Source organism: Stigmatopora argus, chromosome 14 (genome assembly GCF_051989625.1).
Source record: "Stigmatopora argus isolate UIUO_Sarg chromosome 14, RoL_Sarg_1.0, whole genome shotgun sequence".
NCBI lineage: Eukaryota > Metazoa > Chordata > Actinopteri > Syngnathiformes > Syngnathidae > Stigmatopora > Stigmatopora argus.
In genome coordinates this window covers 5,081,756-5,105,756 of record NC_135400.1, presented here as the reverse complement: position 1 = coordinate 5,105,756, position 24,001 = coordinate 5,081,756, and the positions used below count along the sequence as shown (strand labels likewise).

Sequence of the window (24,001 nt, the reverse complement as noted above, 5' to 3'; positions counted from 1 at the left end):
AGTAGTTTCAACCCAAAAAAAGCCAGAATCTTTTTTTTTTCATCCATTCATTTTCTGAACCGCTTTTATCCTCACAGGGGTCGTGAGCAATGTTCCCTCTAATTTTTTGTTTGTCTGGGCAGAAAGACAACCTCCCTGAGCACACTGAATACCAGTGTGAGCAACATCATCATTGCTCGCTATGGGCACACACCAGTATCACACCTGCCATAAGCATGTGCATGTCTACTACACATAAATGATTTAGTAATAATAAAATGTAATGATTAATATCTATGAATGGGCGGCCCGGCGGATGAGTGGTTCGCGCGTCGGCCTCACAGCTCTGGGGTCCTGGGTTCAAATCCAGGTCGGTCCACCTGTGTTGAATTTGCATATTCTCCCTGGGCCTGCGTGGGTTTTCTCTGAGTACTCCGTTTTCCTCCCACATCCCAAAAAGGTGCATTGTAGGCTGATTGGACACTCTAAAATTGCCCCTAGGTATGGGTCTGAGTGTGCATGGCTGTCCGTCTCCTTGTGCCCTGCGATCGGCTGACCACCGATACAGGGTGTCCCCCGCCCCTAGCCCAAAGTCCGCAGGATAGGCTCCAGCACCCCCGCGAGTGATAGTGGATAAAGCGGTTCAGAAAATGAATGAAAAAATATCTATGAATAAAACATCTTATATAATTGCCGTTAGAATATGCACAAATCCGACTTAACTTTTACCTTATTTTACACATCTGTCCTTCTCACTTCTCATTCTCGTTCAAATGACTTTTCTGCTGAACTTGTCATTTGAGATAGTCAAGTTTCCATTTATATGCAATATTTTCCATGATTTTGCTTTGATTTATTTAATAACGGATAGCACATACAGAGCTACTGCCACTGGCTTCCGCGTGAACGGCGCCATCATGGGAAAAATAATAATTGTGGATTTTATTTTGTGCGCTCCATATGATTGCTGTGCACGGAGAAGACGAGAGTAGTGCGCAATTGCGCACGCGCGCAGCTTAGAGGGAACATTGGCCGTGAGGGGTGCTGGAGCCAACCCTAGCTGACTTTCAGGCACAAGGTAGGGGACATCCTGAATTGGTGGCCAGCCAAGCGCAGGGCACAAGGAGACAAACAACAATTCACACTCACACTGATAACTAGGGGCAATTTAGTGTCCATTCAGCCTACCATGCATGTCTTTGGAATGTGGGAGGAAACTGGAGTACCCGGAGAAAACCCACAGGGGGCCAGAGAGAACATGCAAACTGGATTTGAACCCAGGTCCCCCACTGTGAGGCCGACGCGCTAACCACCTAGCCGCCGGGCTGCCATGTGTCTTTTAATTTCTTTTGGAATTACTTTAGGAATGCTTTATTTTGTTCAACCCTTTATCAAGATCTAGCAGTAGATTTATTTTTTTACGTGCGTGTTCCCTTTCTAATGCCCACCCCCCAAGGGAGAATTAAAAAGGCACATATAGAAGTCAGTGATATTGTGAGTGTGTATGTAATGAGCAGTACTTACTTGTCACAGTAAGCACATTAGTCTTGATCTCCGCAGTGATGTAAATACGACCTCTTCTCTCAGTGTGGTCCGTTCCACATAGACTCGGCACATTGGCCACACAGCGTTTATGAATGTTCATCAAACAATCTAAAACAGACAATAAAGATTTAATTAGACAGGACCAAAAGCTAAGGAGTGTGCACAAATGTTTATACTAGATAAAGGGAGATGATCTAAGAACAGAGACGAAACCTATGCAGTCAACACTAATAAATCGTTTAAGTATTAAATTGCTCATAACCACATGAGATAAGACTCCATAATTTCATGAGATGCAATATCCTGTGACAAAGATTCTACATCTCAGTTTCAAATGAGCTGTACTGGGTTAACTCTTTGGCTGCCACTGAGAGCACAAGACATCCTATCTGTTTGAAGTGGGAAGGAAGTGTTGGCAGGGGATGAATGGCTGTTTATTATGTCCCAGGATTGGGCTTCTGAGAATGATAAACTAGTGATAGACCTTTACTCCATTTGAACGGGGAGGCTTGCGGTTAGTGAGTCAGTATTCTCAATTGCTGCCAGCCCGCTTAACGTTTATATCATTAACGATAGTCATTCATTTATTCATTTTCTGAACTGTTCATCCGCACACCCCATGTTTGTTGTGGATTTCGTGACCGGACGTTTGGTCGCCGGACATTTGGTCGCCCGGACGTTTGGTCGCCCGGACGTTTGGTCGCCCGGACGTTTGGTCGCCCGGACGTTTGGTCGCCCGGACGTTTGGTCGCCCGGACGTTTGGTCGCCCGGACGTTTGGTCGCCCGGACGTTTGGTCGCCCGGACGTTTGGTCGCCCGGACGTTTGGTCGCCTGGACGTTTGGTCGCCCGGACGTTTGGTCGCCCGGACGTTTGGTCGCCCGGACGTTTGGTCGCCGGACGTTTGGTCGCCGAACGTTTGGTCGCCCGGACGTTTTTGTCGCCCGGACGCCAAACGTCCGGCGACCAAACGTCCGGTCACGAAATCCACAACAAACATGGGGTGTCAGCGTGAATGGTTGTCTGTCTCCTTGTGGCCTGCGACTGATTGGCCACCAATTCAGTCCCCTGCCCGGTGCACATAGTTGGCTGGGATAGGCTCCAGCACCCTCCGTGACCCTTGTGCGGATAAACAGTTCAGAAAATGAATAAATGAATGACTATCGTTAATGATAAAAACGTTAAGCGGGCTGGCAGCAATTGAGAATACTGACTCACTAAAAAAATCCCGTACAGTTGTTATATGGCGTACACAATTTGAAATGATCATAAATTGTATAAAATATGGGAAAAACGTTTAAATTGACAGGTATGATGACATGAATCCCAAAACGTAGATTGTCAGTAAAAGTCGGGCGCCCTCTACAGGCCAAAATCTACATTGCAGCAATAGGTCTCTGTGGATGATGACGAGTCCACCCGTCCATTTTCAATGCCGATCATCCCTATCAAGGTTGCCGTGACCGGACGTTTGGTCGCCGGACTTTTGGTCGCCAGACTTTTGGTCGCCGGACGTTTGGTCGCGGACGTTTGGTCGCCCGGACCCAAACAACCGGCGACCAAACGTCTGGCGACCAAAAGTCCGGCGACAAAACAAGGTAAAACAACCAAAGCCAACAATGGCCCTGAGCAGTTTCACTAAGCGGACGTGTGAGTGTATAAGAGTTTGTATGTACATGAGTTGTCCCCTTAGGAAGGGACATCCGTCAGGGTCTTAACAAGTTCTCCAACAAAACACAATAAAAGTACGGGAAATTTGGAGCTTTTCTTTAGCCTAATAATTAATAGGGCATTAAGTATGACTAAATAATAATTCGCAGTTTGTATTTAGGGAATTTGAGCAACAACTTTAAATGGTAATTATCAATAACCTTCCGGGCGATCAAACGTCCGGCAACCAAACGTCCGGCGACCAAAAGTCCGGCGACCAAACGTCCGAGTACCCAAGGTTGCAGGGTGCTGGAGCATACTGATACTGAGAAAGGTAGTACTTACGGTCACATTTCATGCCCTGGTGAATGAGACCATACAGCAGAGATCCACAATGGTCACAGAATGTCGGACTGGAGTAAGTGTGAATCTTAAACTTGTGCTTCGCCCTTGGATCCTGCAGACAGACAGAAATATCTAATTATCATAAGCTAAAGTTTCACCAAATATAAAAAAAATCAATAACAATATCATCACAGACATTTCCTGGCGATTGGCTGGCTACCAATTTAGTGTGTCCCCTGTCTGTGCCTATAGTTAGCTGGGAAATGCTCCAGCACCCCTGGCACACCATGTCAAGATAAGCGGTTCGGAAAATGAATGAATGAATAACATACCTCAAATCTTTCAGGCTTGTTAGCCCCACAAAAACATGAATTTTAAAATCCAAACCACAGAAGAACAGACATACTTGCCACATATCTTGTATCTGGCCTGAATCAGTCAGGCTTGTCAGGCTTGTGCCTTTGAGAGAAGTTGATAAACAACATTTATTCCTTCTATTCCTGTCTAAAATGTGTGCACGTGTCCACGTGTGTGTGCGTGTGGTCGTGTGTTTGCGCGACACTTGCAAATCAAGCGTATCCACACCTGCATCTCATCTAGTATGGCTTTTAGCAATTGACAGCGATGAGAGCAAATTTACGGCCTGTGTTATAAAAGACAAATTTATATGTATTTAAACAAACAAAATATTCTGCATAATGTCTTGAAAATCAATAAATACAATGTGAATGGAGGCAGTGTGGAAATTCCAATATTTCTGTACAAATATTCATCTTTAATGATCTGACAGTTCTTCCCATTTTGCAGCAGAGGTCGCTATCTGATATTGCTATACGATATAGGAGCTCAAATGTTCATTGGATAATATGATTCAGGGGACAGTCACAGTATGCTTAAATGAGATACTTGAATTTTTTTGAGGTCATGAGTAAGAAGAAAAATGCAAATTGATTTCTTCTTCCTCCTTCAAAATTGTGTTTAAATTAGATTGCGGATGCCAGAATAATACACAGCCCTGCCGAAGTTATTTTCACGTGTATATGCCTGGTGCCTGTGATTTTCTTTGCGTGGGTGTGGATGTGCATGTGTGCATTTTTTTCTTGCTGATTTTTCTAATCTATTCTCAAGGACAACTGAAATGTTTTTTCTCCCTGTTACTGCAGTTTTGTTGCTGTATGCAGCAATAGCATGGACACATTTGAACAGAGCATATGTGATTGATACTACAATGCTGATAAGATGCTTACATTATGTTACTATTGACAAGGTCAAAGTGCAACCTTTGAAATTAATGAGCAAATTCTCAGTTCCCTGTGTTGACATTATTTTTCAGACTTTAAGGCATACCTAAAAACCCTTATTTGCCTCAAATATTGACATTGAATTTTATAATTCAGTGTGCATTATGTATAAATTCTGGTTATATCCTACTATTTTTGTCGGATTATTGCAGTGTACTGTTAGTTATAGTGGTAAAAGGCCTTCCTTTCCTTTCCTTTGTCTGCAGGACTATGTTATGTTTATTCCAGTAAAGTGTTTAACCAGTTCATGCGTGGATTGTTTCTTCCCCTTATTTTTAAACCCTGGCAGGACATTTAGTATTCACAGACGTCCAATCCATTTTGTCTGGGAGGGAAAAATGAACGTTTGTGGATTGGACGTCCAGTGACGTCAATAGCTCTGAAACATGCGACTTCACAGCCATCATCCTGGTTGAAGTCTATCACTATCAATTGCATGCAATTAGTTAAATTCATATTTTTATTCATATCAATTTAATTTAGTTTTAATTGATATTTTAATCAATGGGCGGCCCGGTGGTGCGAGTGGTTAGCGCGTCGGCCTCAAAGCTCTGGGGTCCTGGGTTCAAATCCAGGTCAGTCCACCTGTGTGGAGTTTGCATGTTCTCCTCGGCCTGCGTGGGTTTTCTCCGGGTACTCCGTTTTCCTCCCACATTCCAAAGACATGCATGGTAGGCTGATTGGACACTCTAAATTGCCCCTAGGTATGGGTGTGAGTGTGCATGGTTGTCTGTCTCCTTGTGCCTTGCGATTGGCTGGCCACCGGTTCAGGGCGTCCCCCACCTCTGGCCCGGAATAGGCTCCAGCACCCTCCACGATCCTAATGAGGATAAAGCGGTTCAGAAAATGAGATGAGATGAGATGGGATATTAATCAATGAATTTTGTAATAAAAATAAAATAAAGAATACAATCCGGCTGGCGAGTGGTTAGCATATCGGTCTCACAGTTCTGGAGTCGTGGGTTCGATCCCAGGTCGGTTCTAATTTGTCTGGAGTTTGCATGTTCTCCCTTGTCTCACGTGGGTTTTCTCCAGCTACTGCATTTTTCTCCATATCACAAAATACTGCAGGGTAGGCTGGTTGAAAACTCTAAATTGCCCCTTCTTCCTTGTGCCCTGCGATTGTCTACCCACTGATCCGGAGTGTCCCCCACCTGGTGCCTGTAATTAGCTGGGATAGGCTCCAGCAACCCTGCGACCCTTGTGACGATAAGTGGTTCAGATGAATGAATGAGAATATTTGATTACTAATAGTTAAAAATAATATTAATCATTGCTTTTTGGAAATGTATTCCGAAAGACTGTTTTCCCCAATGCAAATTTACCCAAGAAAGCAGTCTTTGTAGCCATATTTGTCTTTGCCATGGTTAGTATTCAAACAGGTGACATGTCATATACGAAAACAGCATTTTAATATTTTAGTCGGGTTAAAGTAGCTGCAACCAAACGGAATCTTCACATATGTTATACTGCTGAGTCTCTAAGCTTGCAGTCAGCGCATAACATATGCACACAATGCAAGTCACTATTCACTAATGAGTGCTTCAGCACCACCCACACACTTTGTTGCTCTCCATCATCTGCGCTCTGCTTTTCATTATTTTTTGGCCTAAACACATTTCAGTCGGAATGTACAGCAGCTTTGTGTTGCTAATTTCATGGCGTTTTTCCTTAGAATGAGAAAGGATGTAAAATGTGTCAGATTGTTAAATAGCTCCCCCTCCAAAAATTCATCAATTGTTGCTATTAGTTATGCAAATTCAAGTGAAGATATGGAGCAAATGAAAATGTTATCAAGAAATATTTAGCAGTTTAGGTTTTATTCCACACACTGGAGTATATATCTCATTGGCTGTGCAGCTAACTAGAACCCTTGACAACTACAGTGGTACCCCGTGGTACGACATGCTCGTGGTACGACGAAAATTTCGATCGAATAATTCGCCCGCGATACGATCAAAATTTCGAGATGCGACCAAGCCAGGTGGCCATGACATGAGAGGCTGTTTATCATTGTAGCGCATTTTTTTGCCGCATCTCTTACGTGTATAACTACTATATCTACGAGGACTGAACGATTTATTCAGACGAGTTTCGACCAGGAAACGCACATCGCGCATGCGTGGGCAAAAAGAGGGCTTTCTGGGTAATGAAGTATTCTTGTGCACACAACACCCATAGGCAATGGCACCCTTTCTCAGAATAAAACTTCATTACCCACAATCAATATGTGGGTAGGCTCAGCTATTGCATTTCCTGTTATTTTTTCTAAGGAAAGAAGCTCCCGCAATCGCTCATTCAAGCCTATTTCTCGTTGGCAAGTGGTCATGCGTTATCCTATTCTGTGGACATTTGTGTGCATCATTTTTGGAATATTTTGAAGGGAATACAACAGCAAACAGCCCATCGATAGCGAACAAGAGGGTGGAGGCGTGGCAAACCGCTAACCCGGAAAACGAAGGTAATAAAAGATTAAAACAAAATTAGAATTCCGTTTTGTGTAAAGTTACATTAAAAGTATGTTTGAGTGTGTCTGTATATATTTATCCAAGTTAATTTAGATTTGTTTGTTTGTTTACAAGTGCCGTGGAGAAAGTCCCCCGAACACCCCCCCTCCGTCTCCGTATGCGTCGTTGTCTCTACCCTCCGCGAAATGCGTCTAATTTTACGTCTATTAAACACATTTTATTACTATTAAACCACTCGTTATTTATTACTTTGTCAATATATAGCGAATTAGAAGAAATAAAACATTTTTTTCCAATCCAATATCCTGTTTTTTCAGAGGGTTGGAACGAATTAATTTGTTTTCAATTCATTTCAATGGGAAACGTTCGCTCGAGTTACGAAAAGCTCGTCATACGATCTCAGTCTCGGAACGGATTACGATCGTATGTCGAGGTACCACTGTAGTTGGTGTGTAAAAAATGTTTTATGTGATGTTTTTGACTATACAGCCTACATTGGCATTTATTTTTACTTTTACCACAACATGTGCAAACTGAGCAAACACACATCCTTTAGTACCCTTAGCAGACTGAGGACTTGAAATGTAGGTTTCATTAGGACTTCATCTCATCCCTCGACTTGTCCCGAAGGACAAGTATTCTATTAACCCAGATCTATAATTGACTTCTTCTTTTAAACATACAGTGCATGGTTGTAAGATAGCACAAAATGAGAAGGGGAAGGAGCTTAATACCTTAAAGTGGGTGACGACGCCACTGATGACATACAGTAAATCTTCAATAGCTGCATTAAGCATTGTTCTTGAAAGACACTTGGCCTTACCAGATGGAATAACCTCAGCCTCATCATCTCTGACATAATACATGTTTTAACCTTCTTATTTTCTCCCAAGATCAAATTAGCTCGCTATGAGTCCTGTGTCAGCTCATACTCTCCAAGCCATGGCTTGAAAGTGGCGTTCAAGCGTCGCGCCCTGCCTCAGTGTGAGGCTAAGTCGGTTGTTTAATTATCCACTTGATGGGTTGGCAGGCATGCCTAACAGTCTTACACCCTGCAGTATTTGTGAAAGAGCAATTAAAGAGTCAGGGTTCAAATCAAATTGTTCAACATACCTCTTAGTGCCAAATGATACAGAAAAAAAACAATAGGCATTTGGGCCACATTAGATCATGATATTGATATGCCACAATGTGACTGAATTTTGGGTTATTCCCTCAGGGGGCACCACAGCAAAACAGGAGATCCGCATGACATATTTCTCACAAGTTTTATGCTGGATGCCCTTGCCGACACAAGCTGCACAAGCGGAACTCAAACCTGGGCAGCCACAACGGCAGCAGGGCATTTAGTCGATGATATATAATCTCTATTTAATTTTGGGGTGGGTAATAATATCAATATATAATCGCGATAACAGTTAACTTCCCTCTTACTGTGTTTAGAGTTGACATTAAACTGATTTGACACAAATATTAAATCCATCAAGTAGTGCTGCAGCCTGAAACTATCCAATAAACCGAAGCAGAACAATAGCTTAAATATATTATAATTACATTTTAAAGTTATCTAACTTCTACTAATAGTAGTGATTTTGATCTCCATATTAATATAATCAACAATGAATTAATTAATATTTGAACAAATTTTGTCGTCTGTGTTCCATCTGGATTAAGTGTTTTGCTAGTTTCCATTGTCTTGCATGCATTACTCACATACGGTTGACAGAGTGATCCATCTGCTGAACTATTGAGTGGTTATCGAGACATTTTCAGTCCGATTGGTCCTCTACTTTGGCATATAGAATCCAGTCAAGGTAGCTAGTCAGCAAAAATTGGGCGGGATCTTCTGGCTAAATTGTATATTGCATGAACCAGTCTATTTATAGCAGTAATGACAATAGACCTGAAATGTTGATAGAAAGTTTTTATATCGTATTGCAAAGAATCATACCTTATCAAGCCATGGTTTTACAGTTTAGAAATAAAATAGCACGTGGCTACTATAACAAAATGTAAATTTCTAGAACATATCTCGTATTGGCCTTTAACTCACTCACTGTCACTCATATCAGCGTTAAATCTACTTGAGCTGGAATAGATAGTATTCATGTTTATTTGCCATGTATCATTGGATTAGTGCAAGCCCACCAGTCATATTGGATTGAACTTCAATAGCAGCCTACGGGGCAGATAACACCTACTATAAATTATTTTCATGTGAAAGACTGTTGCTCAAAGTATTAAGTATGCACATTGTGAATTTCCTAGAGCTCTGATAATGGAGAAATTGAAACAATGTCAACATTACATCATATTCATGGCAGGTGTCATGTCGTGATTATGACAGTGTAAAGACACTGTCATAAGAAGCATTAAAATAAAGTTTACCTGAGGTTTCTGCTAAAAACCAACCGTATGTATACATGTACATCTATGTGTATATGTATATTTGTGTGTGTGTTTGTGTATGTGTACGTGTATGTGTATATGTATATGTATATGCATATGCATATGCATATGTATATGTATATGTGTGTATGTGTATGTGTATGTGTATGTGTATGTGTATGTGTATGTGTATGTGTATGTGTATGTGTATGTGTATGTGTATGTGTATGTGTATGTGTATGTGTATGTGTATGTGTATGTGTATGTGTGTGTATATGCATATGTATATGCATATGCATATGTATATGTATATGTACATGTACATGTATATGTATTTGTAAATGTACATGCACATGTACATGGATATATATATATATTTATATATATATATATATATATATATATATATATATATATATATATATATATATCAGCAACACGCTTATTTATTTATTTATATATTTATTAATTTATTTATTAACGTATTTATTACTTATCTATTTATGTCTAAAATGTCTTTTCCTGTATTCTCACCCTCTTGCTACTGTGACAATGAAATTTCCTGAATACGGGATGAATAAAGTTATATAATCTAATCAAAAAAATATATTACAGAAAAACGATATGAATTTTGTGTTCTTCAGTATTCTAACTGCTGCATAAGACTACTTGTTTGAGCATCCTTATTCTTTGCATAGTCAGTGTTGCAAACTAGTACCTCTCTATTTAAATTAGCATCAAGCTCAAAATGAAACTAACCTAGATTACAATTGCATTGGAACTGAGGTCATAAGTCCACAAACTCATTAGGAAAATGACATGGTGGGGGCGGTAAGGCCCCGTAATTAAGAACATCCCACCGCTCTCTAGAGTGGTGTGGCATTTAAAATAGAAATAGGTAGAGATGGGGAATAGGTGGAGTGGGTGAGAGCTATGCAGAGATGGAGTTAATATAAGCGTTATACAAAGATCGGATGAACAAAGAAATAGGTGATCTATGCTTGTCGATTGGCAGTTGAATTGTAGAGTGAAACATACAAGACAATGCAAACGCCAATCAGTTGTACAGAGCATTAAAAAACAAATTGAGCCAAATAATGGACACATTTCAGCAATTTCCCTGGAGGCGACTAAGTGTACTTGTCACACTGAAGAGTGCTTTTGAGGGAGGCAAGAAACTTAAAAGGCTCTTAGGTTCTTGAAAGAATGAAGTTGACATGATGAAAGCACGCTGAGAAGAAAGCCATAATGTGCCCATCGGATGCACAAATTAAAGAGTCTGTCTGTAATTTAAGAATAAAAATCAAAGAAAAGAGGCTACCTGTCAGCCCTTTCAAAGCCTAGTTTGTAATAAAAGTAAAACTTAACAACACGTTCTTTAAGACCACATAAAGGGCATAATTAGAAGACTATTGTGCGAGCTGGTTTTATTTAGTACGATACTGGAACAATGAACTGCATTAAAAAGTAAGAATGAATTGTTATGAATGAATACTTGCACATTACTATTTATTTTATTTACACTGTAAATAGCACCTCAAGTTTGCCCTACAATTCTGCAATGACAAAAAAGGCACACTTAGCCCATTTGATATTTTGAATTTAGTATGGATTTGCTCTTTGTACGCCATACACTAATAGAGAATAGGAGTTTATCATAACAAAAGTTTCTGATGGACCTTCATTTGTGAACGGAGGCCAAGTTGCGCTAAAACAGAAATAATTTGTTCCCTCTAAACTGAAAATATATGATGTCATAAGTACTGTGATAAGGACAAAAATCTCTGATCACGATGTAGGCCATTTTGTATCATGATATTGATATGTCACAATTATATTGAAAGTGTTGCGGGCGTTACAGGAGCCTAATTCACTTGACTTCGGGTAAGAGGCAGACTGCACCCAAGTCAGCCGTTGGGCACACATACAGACAAACGACCAATCAAACCGGCACCAGCGGGAATCGAGCCCCACGCCTGCCAGCACTGAAGTCAGGCGAGTAAACCTCCACACCACAAGGCGGCACCACAACTATACGATACAACATTATTATATTGCTCCCAAGACATGGGAGGTCAGGACAACTTAGTAGCAGCAAGGAATAAGAATCGCATCACAGTAACGAGTTCCTCTATTTAATTTAAGTTCGCCAATGGATTTCAAATTGTGTTTTAGTCTATCCTGTGAATGGAACTCATTGGCTGCCATTTACGGCACAAACCAGGTAATCCATTTGGAATAGGAGGGCAAACCTTCATTCACTGCCACCTTCCCAGTTCACGTGTTGAACATCTACTAGTGATATACAGTTGTGGTCAAAAGTTTACATACACTTGTGAAGAACATAATGTCATGGCTCTCTTGAGTTTCCAGTTATTTCTACAACTCTGATTTTTCTCTGATAGAGTGATTGGAACAGATACTTCTTTGTCACAAAAACATTCATGAAGTTTGATTCTTTTATGACTTTATTATGAGTGAACAGAAAAAAGTGATTAAATCTGCTGGGTCAAAAATATACATACAGCAGCGCTAATATTTGGTAACATGTCCCTTGGCCATTTTCACTTCATTTAGGCCATCCACAAGCTTCTGGTAAAGCTTCTGGTTGAATCTTTGACCACTCCTCTTGACAGAATTGGGCAGTTCAGTTAAATTTGATGTCTTTCTAACATGGACTTGTTTCTTCAGCATTGTCCACAATGTGTATGTAAACTTTTGACCACAACTGTATTAATTTAAACTCACAGTAGAAGGACGGATGGATGGATGCAAAACGATTGGACTTCTTCATCGTCAATGACATTGAAAGAATTAAGGTGCATGGAATTATCAATGCTGAACATGCATACATATTATATATTATGAAGGACAAAATGCATGGAAGAAAGTGCTTTTCAGGATATACACATCCTGTGAATCGAAGCCGACATGTTATAATATGTGTGCAACTTCACATTCAGACAAGTTTGTGATTCATACTCACATCTGAAGCTGGACCTTTATCAGCTCCTGGGCAGGAGAAAGTGACAAACTCATGGCAACGTTTGTGCACCACAAAACAGCACACTGTGTGGAGAGAAAAAAGGAGAACGTTATTTTAATGGCACACAATAACTAACCCAGGGGTGGAATTGGTGGGGAATGTCATTGTTTTTTTGAACCGATATTCAATTAAGCACCTGAAATGAATACATTTCTATATATTCAAAATTTGAATAATGAATGCAAGACAATCAAAAATAGCATTTTATAATTCAGACTTGTTGGGTTTGCCTGGTTTTGTTATGCTTTTTCCCCCTGGTGTCCTGTCTGAGTGATTGCCCATTGTGTTTACCTGTCGTTTCTCCGCCCCTGGTGTATCCCCTGCTTGCTCCTTGTGTTTCCCAGGTGTTCCTAATTGTCTCGTCAACCCATGTCAGTCTATTTAAACCCCACTGATTGCTTTGTCATTGTCAAATCGTCTGATTTACCCCGCCATGTTTCCTCGTTCCATGTTCCGAGTGCCTCAGTCCTCGCTTCCCCGTGTTTTTCCACGTCAGGTTTGATTTTGTCATTTGACTCCAAGTCTTTGTTATTTTTTAAAGATCCTGCCCAAGTTATTAAAGTGTTGTTTGAGTACGCATTCCCATCGTCCTTGACTGCTTCCATGCAATTGGGTCCTGCTGGAGCCTATCCCAGCTGCCTTTGTGCACAAGGCGAGAGACACCATGAATTGGTGGCCAGTCAATCGCAGGGCACAAGGAGACAAACAACCATTCTATTCACACACAACTATTCACACTCACACTCATACCTAGGGGCAATCTAGAGTGTCCAATCAGCCTACCATGCATGGCTTTGGAATGTGGGAGAAAACTGGAGTACCTGGAGGAAACCCACGCAGGCCCAGGGAGAACATGAAAACTCCACACCGGTGCACCAACCTGGATTCGTACCCAGGACCCCCACTGCGAGGCCGACGCGCTAACCACTCAAACACCGGGCCACCCATGAGTGTTCATATTATATATTTTCCCCCCCAAAAATTAGAATGTATTATTTTGTGGCATATTGATTTTGTTTGTGTAGCTCTAGTTATTTTACAAATCCACTAAGATATCCATTACTCATCTTTTAAACTGCTTGTTCTCACGAGGGTAGTGGGGGTGCTGGAACCCTTCCTAGCTACCGACGGGCAGACGGTGGGGTACACCACGAACAGGTGGCCAGCTATTAAATGCAATTCTCTAAAATTATAAGACCTATTTGAAATCAAAGCAGCATAAATAACACAGCCACTATCTGAGCAACAGTACTCGGATGCTGTCAGATTACTTATGACTTTTGGGGTACAAATGTCTATAAATAAAATCCAGTACAGGGCGTGCCACAACAGTGGGTCATGTGACAATTCCCCTTTTTCCAGCACATTATTTTCACACTGACACCACCTAACACAAACCGTTATTTAAAAAAAAATGCTCATGAGTTCTGACAAATACTATAATTAGTAATGCTGGCGGCCACATACAAGAAGGTGGCAGGCCACAAAATTGCCAACGGGGGATTCTCTGGACACTCCTTGTTTATACAATGTCAAGCAATAGTTCTAACAAGCATGGCAATGACATTCACACGTCCCAAAGCTAGTGAAATGCTATGTACTTTAATTATAAAATAGCTTAAGTCAATAGAGGGTTCTGTCTTATTACCACCTACGCCGCATGTGTCAAAGTGGCGGCCCAGGGGTCAAATCTGGCCCGCCACATCATTTTGTGTGGCCCGGGAAAGTAAATCATGAGTGCCGACTTTGTTTTAGGATGAAATTAAAATGAAGAGTATAAATGTATATTAAATTTCCTGATTTTCCCCCTTTTAAATCAATAATTGTAATTTTTTAATCATTTTTTCTGTGTTTTTAGTTAAAAAATCATTTTGTAAAATCTAAAAATATATTTAAAAAAGCCAAAATAAACATTGTTTTAGATCTATAAAAAATGGAATATTCTGGACTTTTAATCCAGTTCTTTTAATCCATTTGTAATTTTTTTTTTAAAATATTATATCTAAAATGGTCCGGCCCACATGAAATCGAATTGACGTTAACGTGGCCCGCGAACCAACCCGAGTCTGACACCCTTGACCTATGCGCTCTTATTGTCAATCCACAATTCCAGCAATATTGCTGCAGATGTGCATCTTACAAATGGCTTCAATGCAATAGAACAGGTACTGCAACTCCACTTAAGTCGACAATAGGTGATATAATGACTTGATGTTTCCTATCTGAAGAATTAAGCATATTAGCAAAGATTACTGTTTGTTTCAGCATTTTTTCTTGATGGCAAATAATACAGTGTTTATTTAAGTAACATTTTTTTTAAAACATGTGAATGGGATGAGAGTGGCCACCAGTGCAGAAACACATAAAAGCCTCCGTGTAGCAGCTACCCTGCTTGCTTGCCATTCCCATCAAAGTGATCAATGTCAGATCTACTGGCAGGCTTGACGAGGCGAGATGGCTAAAAATAGGTTCATACTCGGAGGTTGCTAGTAGTGGGACATTTGCTTTTTGGGCTGTATTTGTTGTACAGAGTAGTTATATTCATTGATTCATTCATTCATTTTCTGAATCGCTTTATCATTACAAGGGTGGCGGGGGTTGCTGGAGCCAATCCCAGCTGACTTTCGGGCAGCTGATCGCAGGGCACGAGGAGACGGAAGGAAATGGGAATACCCGGAGGAAACCCACGCAGGCCCAGGGAGAACATGCAAACTCCACACAGGTGGACCGACCTGGATTTGAATCCAGGACCCCAGAGCTGTGAGGCCAACGTGCTAACGACTCAGCCGCGGGCTGCCCCCTAAGTAGTTATAATGAACACTTTTACTTTTGTTTATTTTTGTTGAGAATAATCTTTTACTCTCTTACATAAAAAAAACACTTTATTTATAATTAAAACTATTATTCCTTTTATTTGTTTTGGCTTGTCAGAGTGGCTTGTGCATCAGGCTCCGTCACGTTACACTGTTTCACCAATCCAACATAACCAGACACAATTAATTACATTCTGCCAATCAAACCTAGCCAGGCAGTCACAAGATTTCACACAAATCCATTCAAGCCTGCCCAAAGAGAATCCAAATTGTCAAAGTGCATTCCATGTGAAGCATGGCAAAAAAAGCTTCTCCACAAGACCAACATTTATGTTAACTCCCTGATTGTCATTGACATATAGTTACTATTGTTTTATGTTAACAGTAATAGTGGTAGGAACCTATAAATATGATTTGCAATAAAAGGCTCACGATCACGATTATCCAACTCTATGGCGATACAACAATTATTGATTCATTTAAATTAATGTACAAATATATATATATGTAATATATATAAATAAATAAACCAAGAAATTTCCCGAATACGGCATGAAATAAAACTCTAATCTAATCTAAAGTGAAAAATAAACAGTTTTTAAATGGAAGAATAAACAACATTGCATGGTCTCTGATAATCTGTCAAAAACCTGTGCCTTCCTCAAAGACTGGGAGAATACAACACGTAAATACTAAATAAATACGGTAACACTGTATTATTGCAACATGCTTACAGTTCTTACATAATTGCCTGCCATTGACAATGATAGACGCCCAATTCATTTAAACTCGGAGGACTGGCTTCGAATGCTCATGTTTAAGGTCCATTTACGGGAATGGATGTCCAATACAAATATTTTTACTTAAGTGTCTGGTCAAAATGTATTTAATGTCTAATCCTGTAGATGGTAGCCAATGAGCTAACGTAGATTCTATTCTAGTGGATCATTAGGTGGCAACCAGTTGGTTCCTTAACAAAGCAATGACATTTTTAAAAACAATTATTCGATTTGATAACCTATAAACAGTGGTACCCCGACGTACGATCTTAATCCGTTCCGGGACTGAGATTGTATGTCGAGCTTTTCGTAACTCGAGCGGACGTTTCCTATTGAAATGAACTAAAAACAAATGAATCTGTTCCAACCCTCTGAAAAAAACACCAAAAACAGGATATTGATTGGAAAAAATGTTTTATTTTGTCTAATTTGCCATCTATTAACAAAGGTACACATAACTAGTGGTTTAATAGTAATAAAATGTGTTTAATAGAAGTAAAATTAGACGCATTTCGCGGAGGGTGGAGACAGCGACATACACGGAGACTGGGGGGAAGGTGTTCGGGGGGACTTTATCCACGGCAACAACGCACTCATAAACGAACAAACAAATTTAAATTAACTTGGATAAATATATACAGACACACTCAAACATACGTTTAATGTAACTTTACACAAAACTGAATTCTAATTTTGTTTTATTTTTTTTACCTTCGTTCTGGGCGGGTTAGCTGTTTGTCACGCCTCCACCCTCACGTTCGCTATCAATGGGCTGTTTGCTGTTGTATTCCCTTCAAAATATTCCGAAAATGATGCACACAAATGTCCTCACAATAGGATAACGCACGACCACTTGCTAACGAGAAGTAGTCTTGAATGAGCGATCGCGGGAGCCAGCAGGCTAAGGAAGGAATAACAGCCTACCCACGTATTGATTGTGGGGAGTGAAGTTTTATTCTGAGAAAGGGTGCCATTGCCTATCGGTGTTGTGTGCACGAGTAAACTTCATTACCCAGAAAGCCCTCTTTTTGCCCGTGCATGCGCGTTGTGCGTTTCCTGGTCGATGCTAGGAGAAACTCGTCTGAATAAATCGTTCAGTGCTCATAGATATCTGTTATACACGAAAGAGATGCGGCAAAAAAGACAGTGCGCTACAATGATAAACAGCCTCTCGTGTCATGGCCACCTGGTTTTCTCGTATCTCGAAATTTTTCGTATCTCGGGCGAATTATTCGATCTAAATTTTCATCGTACCTCGAGCATGTCGTAGGTAGAGCTGATCGTAGGTCGAGGTATCACTGTACCAAGTTTCATGATATACCACTGTATTAATATAGTGTCACAGGCCTATTTTAAAAGAAGTGATTAGATTAGAGAATATCGTTAAAATCAAGTATTTTCCTGATCTTGCTCCATCACACACATGCATACACATGTGCACCTCAATAGTACTTGAGTCCCACACAATATCCTCCTCTTTGGTCACACCACCCACTCACTGATATGATACAACACGTATCAAATCGCCCACTCATCCCAGTCGTATTGCAGATTGGGATACATAAAGCAAGAGTAGCGGGCGGCACAGAGGTAAGGAGGGAAATGAAGAAAACTGTGTGCACGTACTGCTTCAAGACAATTGTTCTTTTCAAGATCCACTTGTGCCAAATCCATTACCAAAACACGGCGTATTACAAAAATAGAACTGTACCTCATGCAATGAAATAACCCTTGGGCCAGAATAAAAAATTAAAAAAAAATACTTATTCACATAAGCTGCCCGCGCATAATTTGCATGCTTGTGTTTTCATTTTAATACATTAAGAAATATTTTTCTTATCATTTTTGCTCACTTTTGTGTGTTTCTCACATCTTTTATACAATTTTTTTTTATTTGTTCTAATGAGGCAGTACAATTTGGATCAGGATGTAGCTATTTGACTCTTTGGGCATATTGAATGAAATCTTTTGAACACTTACCTCAATCTCACTATTTTAATTGCAGCTCTGGAGAAAAAAAGTTGTTTGCATTGTTTTTCATTGTGTATTTTTTATTCTTTTTTTCCAAGCCTTTCATCATTTCTTTTGTTCTATTATCTCTACTGTATTCCAGGATTCTTTCATAAGTCCCTTTATGAAATGTTGGCAGAACACCAATGTTGCACAGCATTTTCCGCTAATGAGCTGCCAGATTGTGGGGGTGTGTGCGTGTGTGATGCAATGACATGGAGCACAGTGATGGCCCAGATTTAGATGTCATGTCAATGCAAAACACATCAGCTCATGTAGCTACAGTATAGATTGTACAGTACTACCTTTACAACCACAGATATTTGAATGTTTTATTTAAGGCTAACAGGAAAAATAGGAATAACATGAACTGCACAAACAAAAGTCAAGCGACTAGAAAAGGTCTGTCTACTACAAGCAAACAGTAACTGGAGGATCTGGTGTTAGAAATGAGGTTTATTTTTAAAACCAAAACATTCATAATTAAGAAGCACTCTTCACTTGAGATTTGATCACCTACTTATTCAATCGGTGCACGAATATGGCGACAACTGTGTGTTGGTGCAAGTGCTTCTGGTCTAAAAACACCAGTCATTTGACAGCAAGTGAAAATTTAAAAAAAATAGATTTTAAGCATTATTTTTTTATTTTTATTTCAGGTCGCAAGGACATGATCATTCAATGATGTTTCATTTCATTACATTATAACAAAGAAGTGAGTTTCCATGCATACTCCATTGACATCACGGTAGCACATTGCAGTCACCTTTATAAAAAAAAAAAATCTTCGATTAGTGTATGTTCCACTGCTGTGTTCATTACCCCAAATTAAGGGATTCGGTTCAGGAACAACACTATTGCTTTATTGCTGTTAATATAGTTTGTGTGGCATAATGACCAACCCCTGAGTATGAGTAGAAGCCCAAACAGCTTCAAAATGAAACCAGTGACAGCTGTGAAAAAAAAACCTATGAAACAACCTGATTCTTAGAACTTCTGGCTTTCAGCCGGACAAAACAGTCTCCACCAGATCTTATTCATGGCCACAGGCGAGCAGTGCTGGCAGCGTTTTAAGAAAGTGAGTAAAGATATGAGACAGACTGCTGCTCTTATTTGTACTCTTCTGACTGTCTCGCAGAAGAAAAGCACCCTGGTGTGAAAGGTGGGAGGAGAGTGATAGAAAAATACTCTTGTCTTGTTACCAAAATTCTCAATATGATTTTGATACTCAAAGCATACACAATACCATTTTTGCAATTATAAAACAACAATAACAAAAATGTAATGTTATCTAAGGGCAGCCCAGTTGAAGAGTGGTTAGCTTCAATCCCAGGTTCAGACCTTCCTGTGTGTAGTTTGCATGTTCTCCCAGGGCTTGCGTAGGTTTTTTTCTGGGTACTCCGGTTTCCTCCAACATCCCAAAAACATGTGTGGTAGGCTGATTGAACACTCTAAGTTGCCCCTACGTATGATTGGTGTAAATGGCTGGGATAGGCTCGGAGCACCACGGCCTTTTTGAGGAAAAGCAGTACAGAAGTGAATAAATGTTACTTTTCATGTGGGCTTTCAGGCAATTGATGGTGACAGACATCCAATCATGTGACTCTTAAAAACAAAGATGCAACTCTTGACTTTATGACTAGGAGACGTCCAATCCATTTGAATGGGGAGGGAGCTGCTGAAAATTCATTCGCTGCAAGTCCTCCAACTTCAAATGGATTGGATGTCATAGTTTCCCCATGGAAGCCAGTGAGTTAAATGAAAAATATCTGATAAAGAGTAGGGCAAAATCTACCAATCTATATAAATTTACCCCATGACACTACATTTATAGTCTCATCATTGGTAGTGTGGTCATGCAAAAACAAATAAATGAGTAAGTATCAAAACATTTGCATTTCTGTAACATACTTCTGACAACCTTACTGACTAATTTTCATTGATGATAGATGTCATATTGTGATTCAAAACAATAACTCAGACGCTGTCAAATCTCTCACTTCAATCCGATTGCACATCTAGTACAGATTTATTTACCATTTTACTTGGAAAAGCTGTAATTATTTAAAACCATTCTAAGGTACTCAATAATACCCCTGAAAACCTTAAAATATTATAAGCGCAGTCAGCTGTGGGTTAAAAAGTTACTTGAATTATAGTCGTCTGATGTTTATAATATTATTTCCATGAATACTTATTAAATAATTCTGAATTATCTGTCAACTTCCTTCGCTTGCTTTTCCCCTGGTTGTGCTGCTTCCAGATTATGTTTTCATATTCAAGCGTTTAATTAATCACATTTCAGCCATTTTTTGTTGCCAGAGTCATACATCGAGGCCTTCATAATCAGTTCTGCATCCCATAGAATAAGTGTGGGTCAGACAATTGCTTTAACCAATCAGAATTCGTGTTCGCAAAACCAAGGCCTTCTAGAAGGCATACAGAAACGTCAGCATTTTTACTCCCTATAATTCGAGTGAGTTAGGTTCTTAGCCAGCGCTAGAAAACTGCATCTTTAGCGAGTTGCTCAAGCAAATAAATTGTTATGTTAATTTAATATTGGTTTTCTCAAACCACAATGGCTGAAAGAGGATTTGGTTGCAGATTTACTGTCAAAGCCATTTTCAAGACACACTATTAAAGAGAAATGTCCTTTCAGTGAATTACTCAAACACCGAGATAATCTCTATGACAGAAGTTGAAACCTTGAGAGAAGAAAGGAGGATGGATTTTGCGTGCAAATAAAAATGATTTTTGGTGAGTAAAAGCATTTCACTAAAATGTGCCTATATTCCTAAATAATACTGCAATTTTATGAGGTTATTATTGATGTTTTTTGTATGTGTTGCAGCTGTGGCTGCAGTACAAGTTTTCTCAAATCATTTACTGAACTGCTTTATCCTCATTAGGGTTGTGGGGGGTGCTGGAGCCTATCCCAGCTGACTCTGGGCCAGAGGCCACAAGTAGATGGATAACCATGCACACACACCCACACCTAGGGGCAATTTAGAGTGTCCAATCAGCCTACCATTCATGTTTTTGGAATGTGGGAGGAAACCGGAGTACCCGGAGGAAACCCACACAGGCCCACGGGGAACATGCAAACTCCATACAGGTGGATGTGACCTGGATTTGAACCCAGGACCCCAGAGATGTGGGGCCTACGCGCTAACCACTCACGCCAACGGTTCCTGTTTTATTTTAAGACCCTTACCCTCTTCATTTTGGAGCAACAATTCATCACTGATTATCATTTCAAACTTGGTCCTATTACCTTTTGTATATAGTCTCATCATGCCCATTGGCTTATGGCAGAATGTCTTCCTCTATTATTCCTATGTTTATTTGATACTTGATTTTTTTTGGGGGGGGGTATAGTTTTGTCCTCGTTAGGAGTGAGTTTTAGTTTGAAGTGTTTTCCTCCTTAGGGGGATTTTGTGTTTTGTCTGTTGTTTCTCCCACCTGAGCTAGGTGTTTGAACAATAAAGAACGTTTCAAAAGAAAAGCAACTCTATGTCTGAGTCCTGTCCGAGTCTAGCCATTACAAGAAGGATGTAAGCATTTGCTGAAGTTTACTGAGTAGGCATATAAAGGCAAAAAACCCACAATTTAACCACTTAAAATTATGTTACGTTTGATTAGATGTCAATTCAACAACGTTTGCTTTTGACAACTTATCAAAATTTTCCTTAAAATGCCCAAGGCATTTGTCTTCAAGTGGGTCCATAGCCAGACCCGTAAACACTTTGATAACAGCACACCACTGCTTTTCACTCACACAGAGAATAACTTTCTCAGGGAAAAATAATGACAACCAAAGAATAAATCTGCATTAAGTACACGAGGAAAATGTCAAGAAATGTGTTAGGACTCCGTGACAAAGGCACAAAAATCCGGAATTCACCACCGCACAGCCATTGTCTCAGAAAAAGTTGCCAGAAAGGGGGCTTTTGGTAGGACGGTCACGCTTATACTCCGCCGCTGTCCACCACCCCTGCGTTCACCGACACTGCACTAACTAACATGTGGTCCGACATGAGGACCAATATTGGGCGAGAAACTCTATGGCAACAATTTCAAAATAAAATACAAGATGATGGAATCTTTCAGATTGTACACTTTATAAGTTGAAATTTCTTCCATATCCTGGGATGAAATTTTCATGTTGAGACCTTTTGTAAACTTAATATTTTGTACACAGAGACATTCGTAAATAGAGTTACCACTCGATACATCATATCAGGATGAAAGGGTTCAGTATCAATAATTTGATACTTTTGCACTGTTTTGAAAAGTCAATAGTCCAAACAAAATACACAATTCTCCCTGGGTCTGAGTGTTGTGTGTGTATGGACTTATATAAGGGGGCTGAACAGCCTACGCCAAAGTATAAATACCCACAATGCTTGTGAAGACGGGAGAAGGGTCAGAGTGAGTCAGCACACCCCTATTATTCCTCCTCTTTACCACCCTCTCTTTAATCCAACAATCTTCTCTTCATCCCTCCTTTCTATCATCTGACACTATAACGCCCCTCTTTAATGTTATTAAAGCTTTTTCATGGGAAAATCAAAGAGGGCTTCACTTCGTAGCCTAACTGCAACCCCGGGTCGGTGGTGTTTATAGGAAATTCATGCAAAGAAAATCAATTGCAAACACACATTTGTCTGCAGGTGTTCCGTCTCGCTTCGATGGAAGTATTTTTAGGACTGCAGATTTTTTTTTCATATTGTGCTCCAATGTGGCCTTGCTGAAGTTGTTAACTTTATTTACCCATTGTAACCCACGCTATGCTAGAGGCTTAATAATTTTAAGTAGTGTTGCATCATATAACTCCAGAAACAGAACTAAAATAATGGGATTTATATCATTGAGCACTAAGAAATAATTTGCCAATGTTGCGCAATATATATATTTCGAGATCTATTTTCCACCACCAGTTGCCACTACGCACGATTACCACCAGCTACTATGTGTGCTATCGTAATATGATCATAATATAATGATTGACGTACTTGTGTTTTTGCTGCTTTTCTGTGTTAATGATTTGATTTGGTGATTCTTGATGATCCCATTTACTTTGATTTGCTTTGTACTTTGTGCTTTTGCTTTGTTGTTCTGCAGCCTTTGCGACTGTACTGTCTAACTTATAACTATGCCTTTTCCTGCTACCGTCACAATGAAATTTCCTGAATACGGGATGAATAAAGTTATCCAATCCAATCCAATCCAATCGTACTTTTGCTGTGAGTAGATGTCCAGTTCAATTGAATAGGGAGGGTGGCAGCGAACGAACGAACTTCCAAAAGATTGGAGGTCCAGTGGAGTGACCAATACAAAGCCATGCTCGCAATTACTTGACATTCAAGTGGCAAAGGATATTTTTTTTAAACTAAATATTTTGTATATCTTCTCCCCAAAAATCTGATTCAGTATTGTACAGTATTGGCCAGCTCCACACTGCTAGGTATACGAATCGGGGGTACTCGGACGTTTCGTCGAAAGACGTCTGGTCCCCGGATGTTTGGTCGACCGGACGTTTGGTCGATCGGACGTTTGGTCGACCGGACGTTTGGTCGACCGGACGTTTGGTAGAACGGACGTTTGGTAGAACGGACGTTTGGTCGCCGGGTTGTTACTGTTGAAACCAGCTCTCAAAATTATAATCATGAGAGAGA

The 24,001-nt window shown here is 40.0% G+C and overlaps 1 protein-coding gene across 4 annotated transcripts in view; it reads right to left on the bottom strand.

The window, feature by feature from the left end:
* Window positions 1–24,001, bottom strand: part of prkcbb (protein kinase C, beta b) — a 107,209-nt gene that overhangs the window by 62,604 nt on the left and 20,604 nt on the right. For 2 of the 4 annotated variants that reach the window (XM_077618360.1, XM_077618359.1), the window contains exons 3-5: window positions 12,662–12,744; window positions 3,519–3,630; window positions 1,504–1,632 (exon numbers count right to left, since the gene is read on the bottom strand). In XM_077618360.1, coding sequence (XP_077474486.1) covers window positions 1,504–1,632; window positions 3,519–3,630; window positions 12,662–12,744 — 324 coding nt within the window. Of the gene's footprint in view, window positions 1–1,503; window positions 1,633–3,518; window positions 3,631–3,850; window positions 4,108–12,661; window positions 12,745–24,001 lie in introns of those variants that run through there. The other 2 variants (XM_077618361.1, XM_077618362.1) reach the window with 2 other exon arrangements.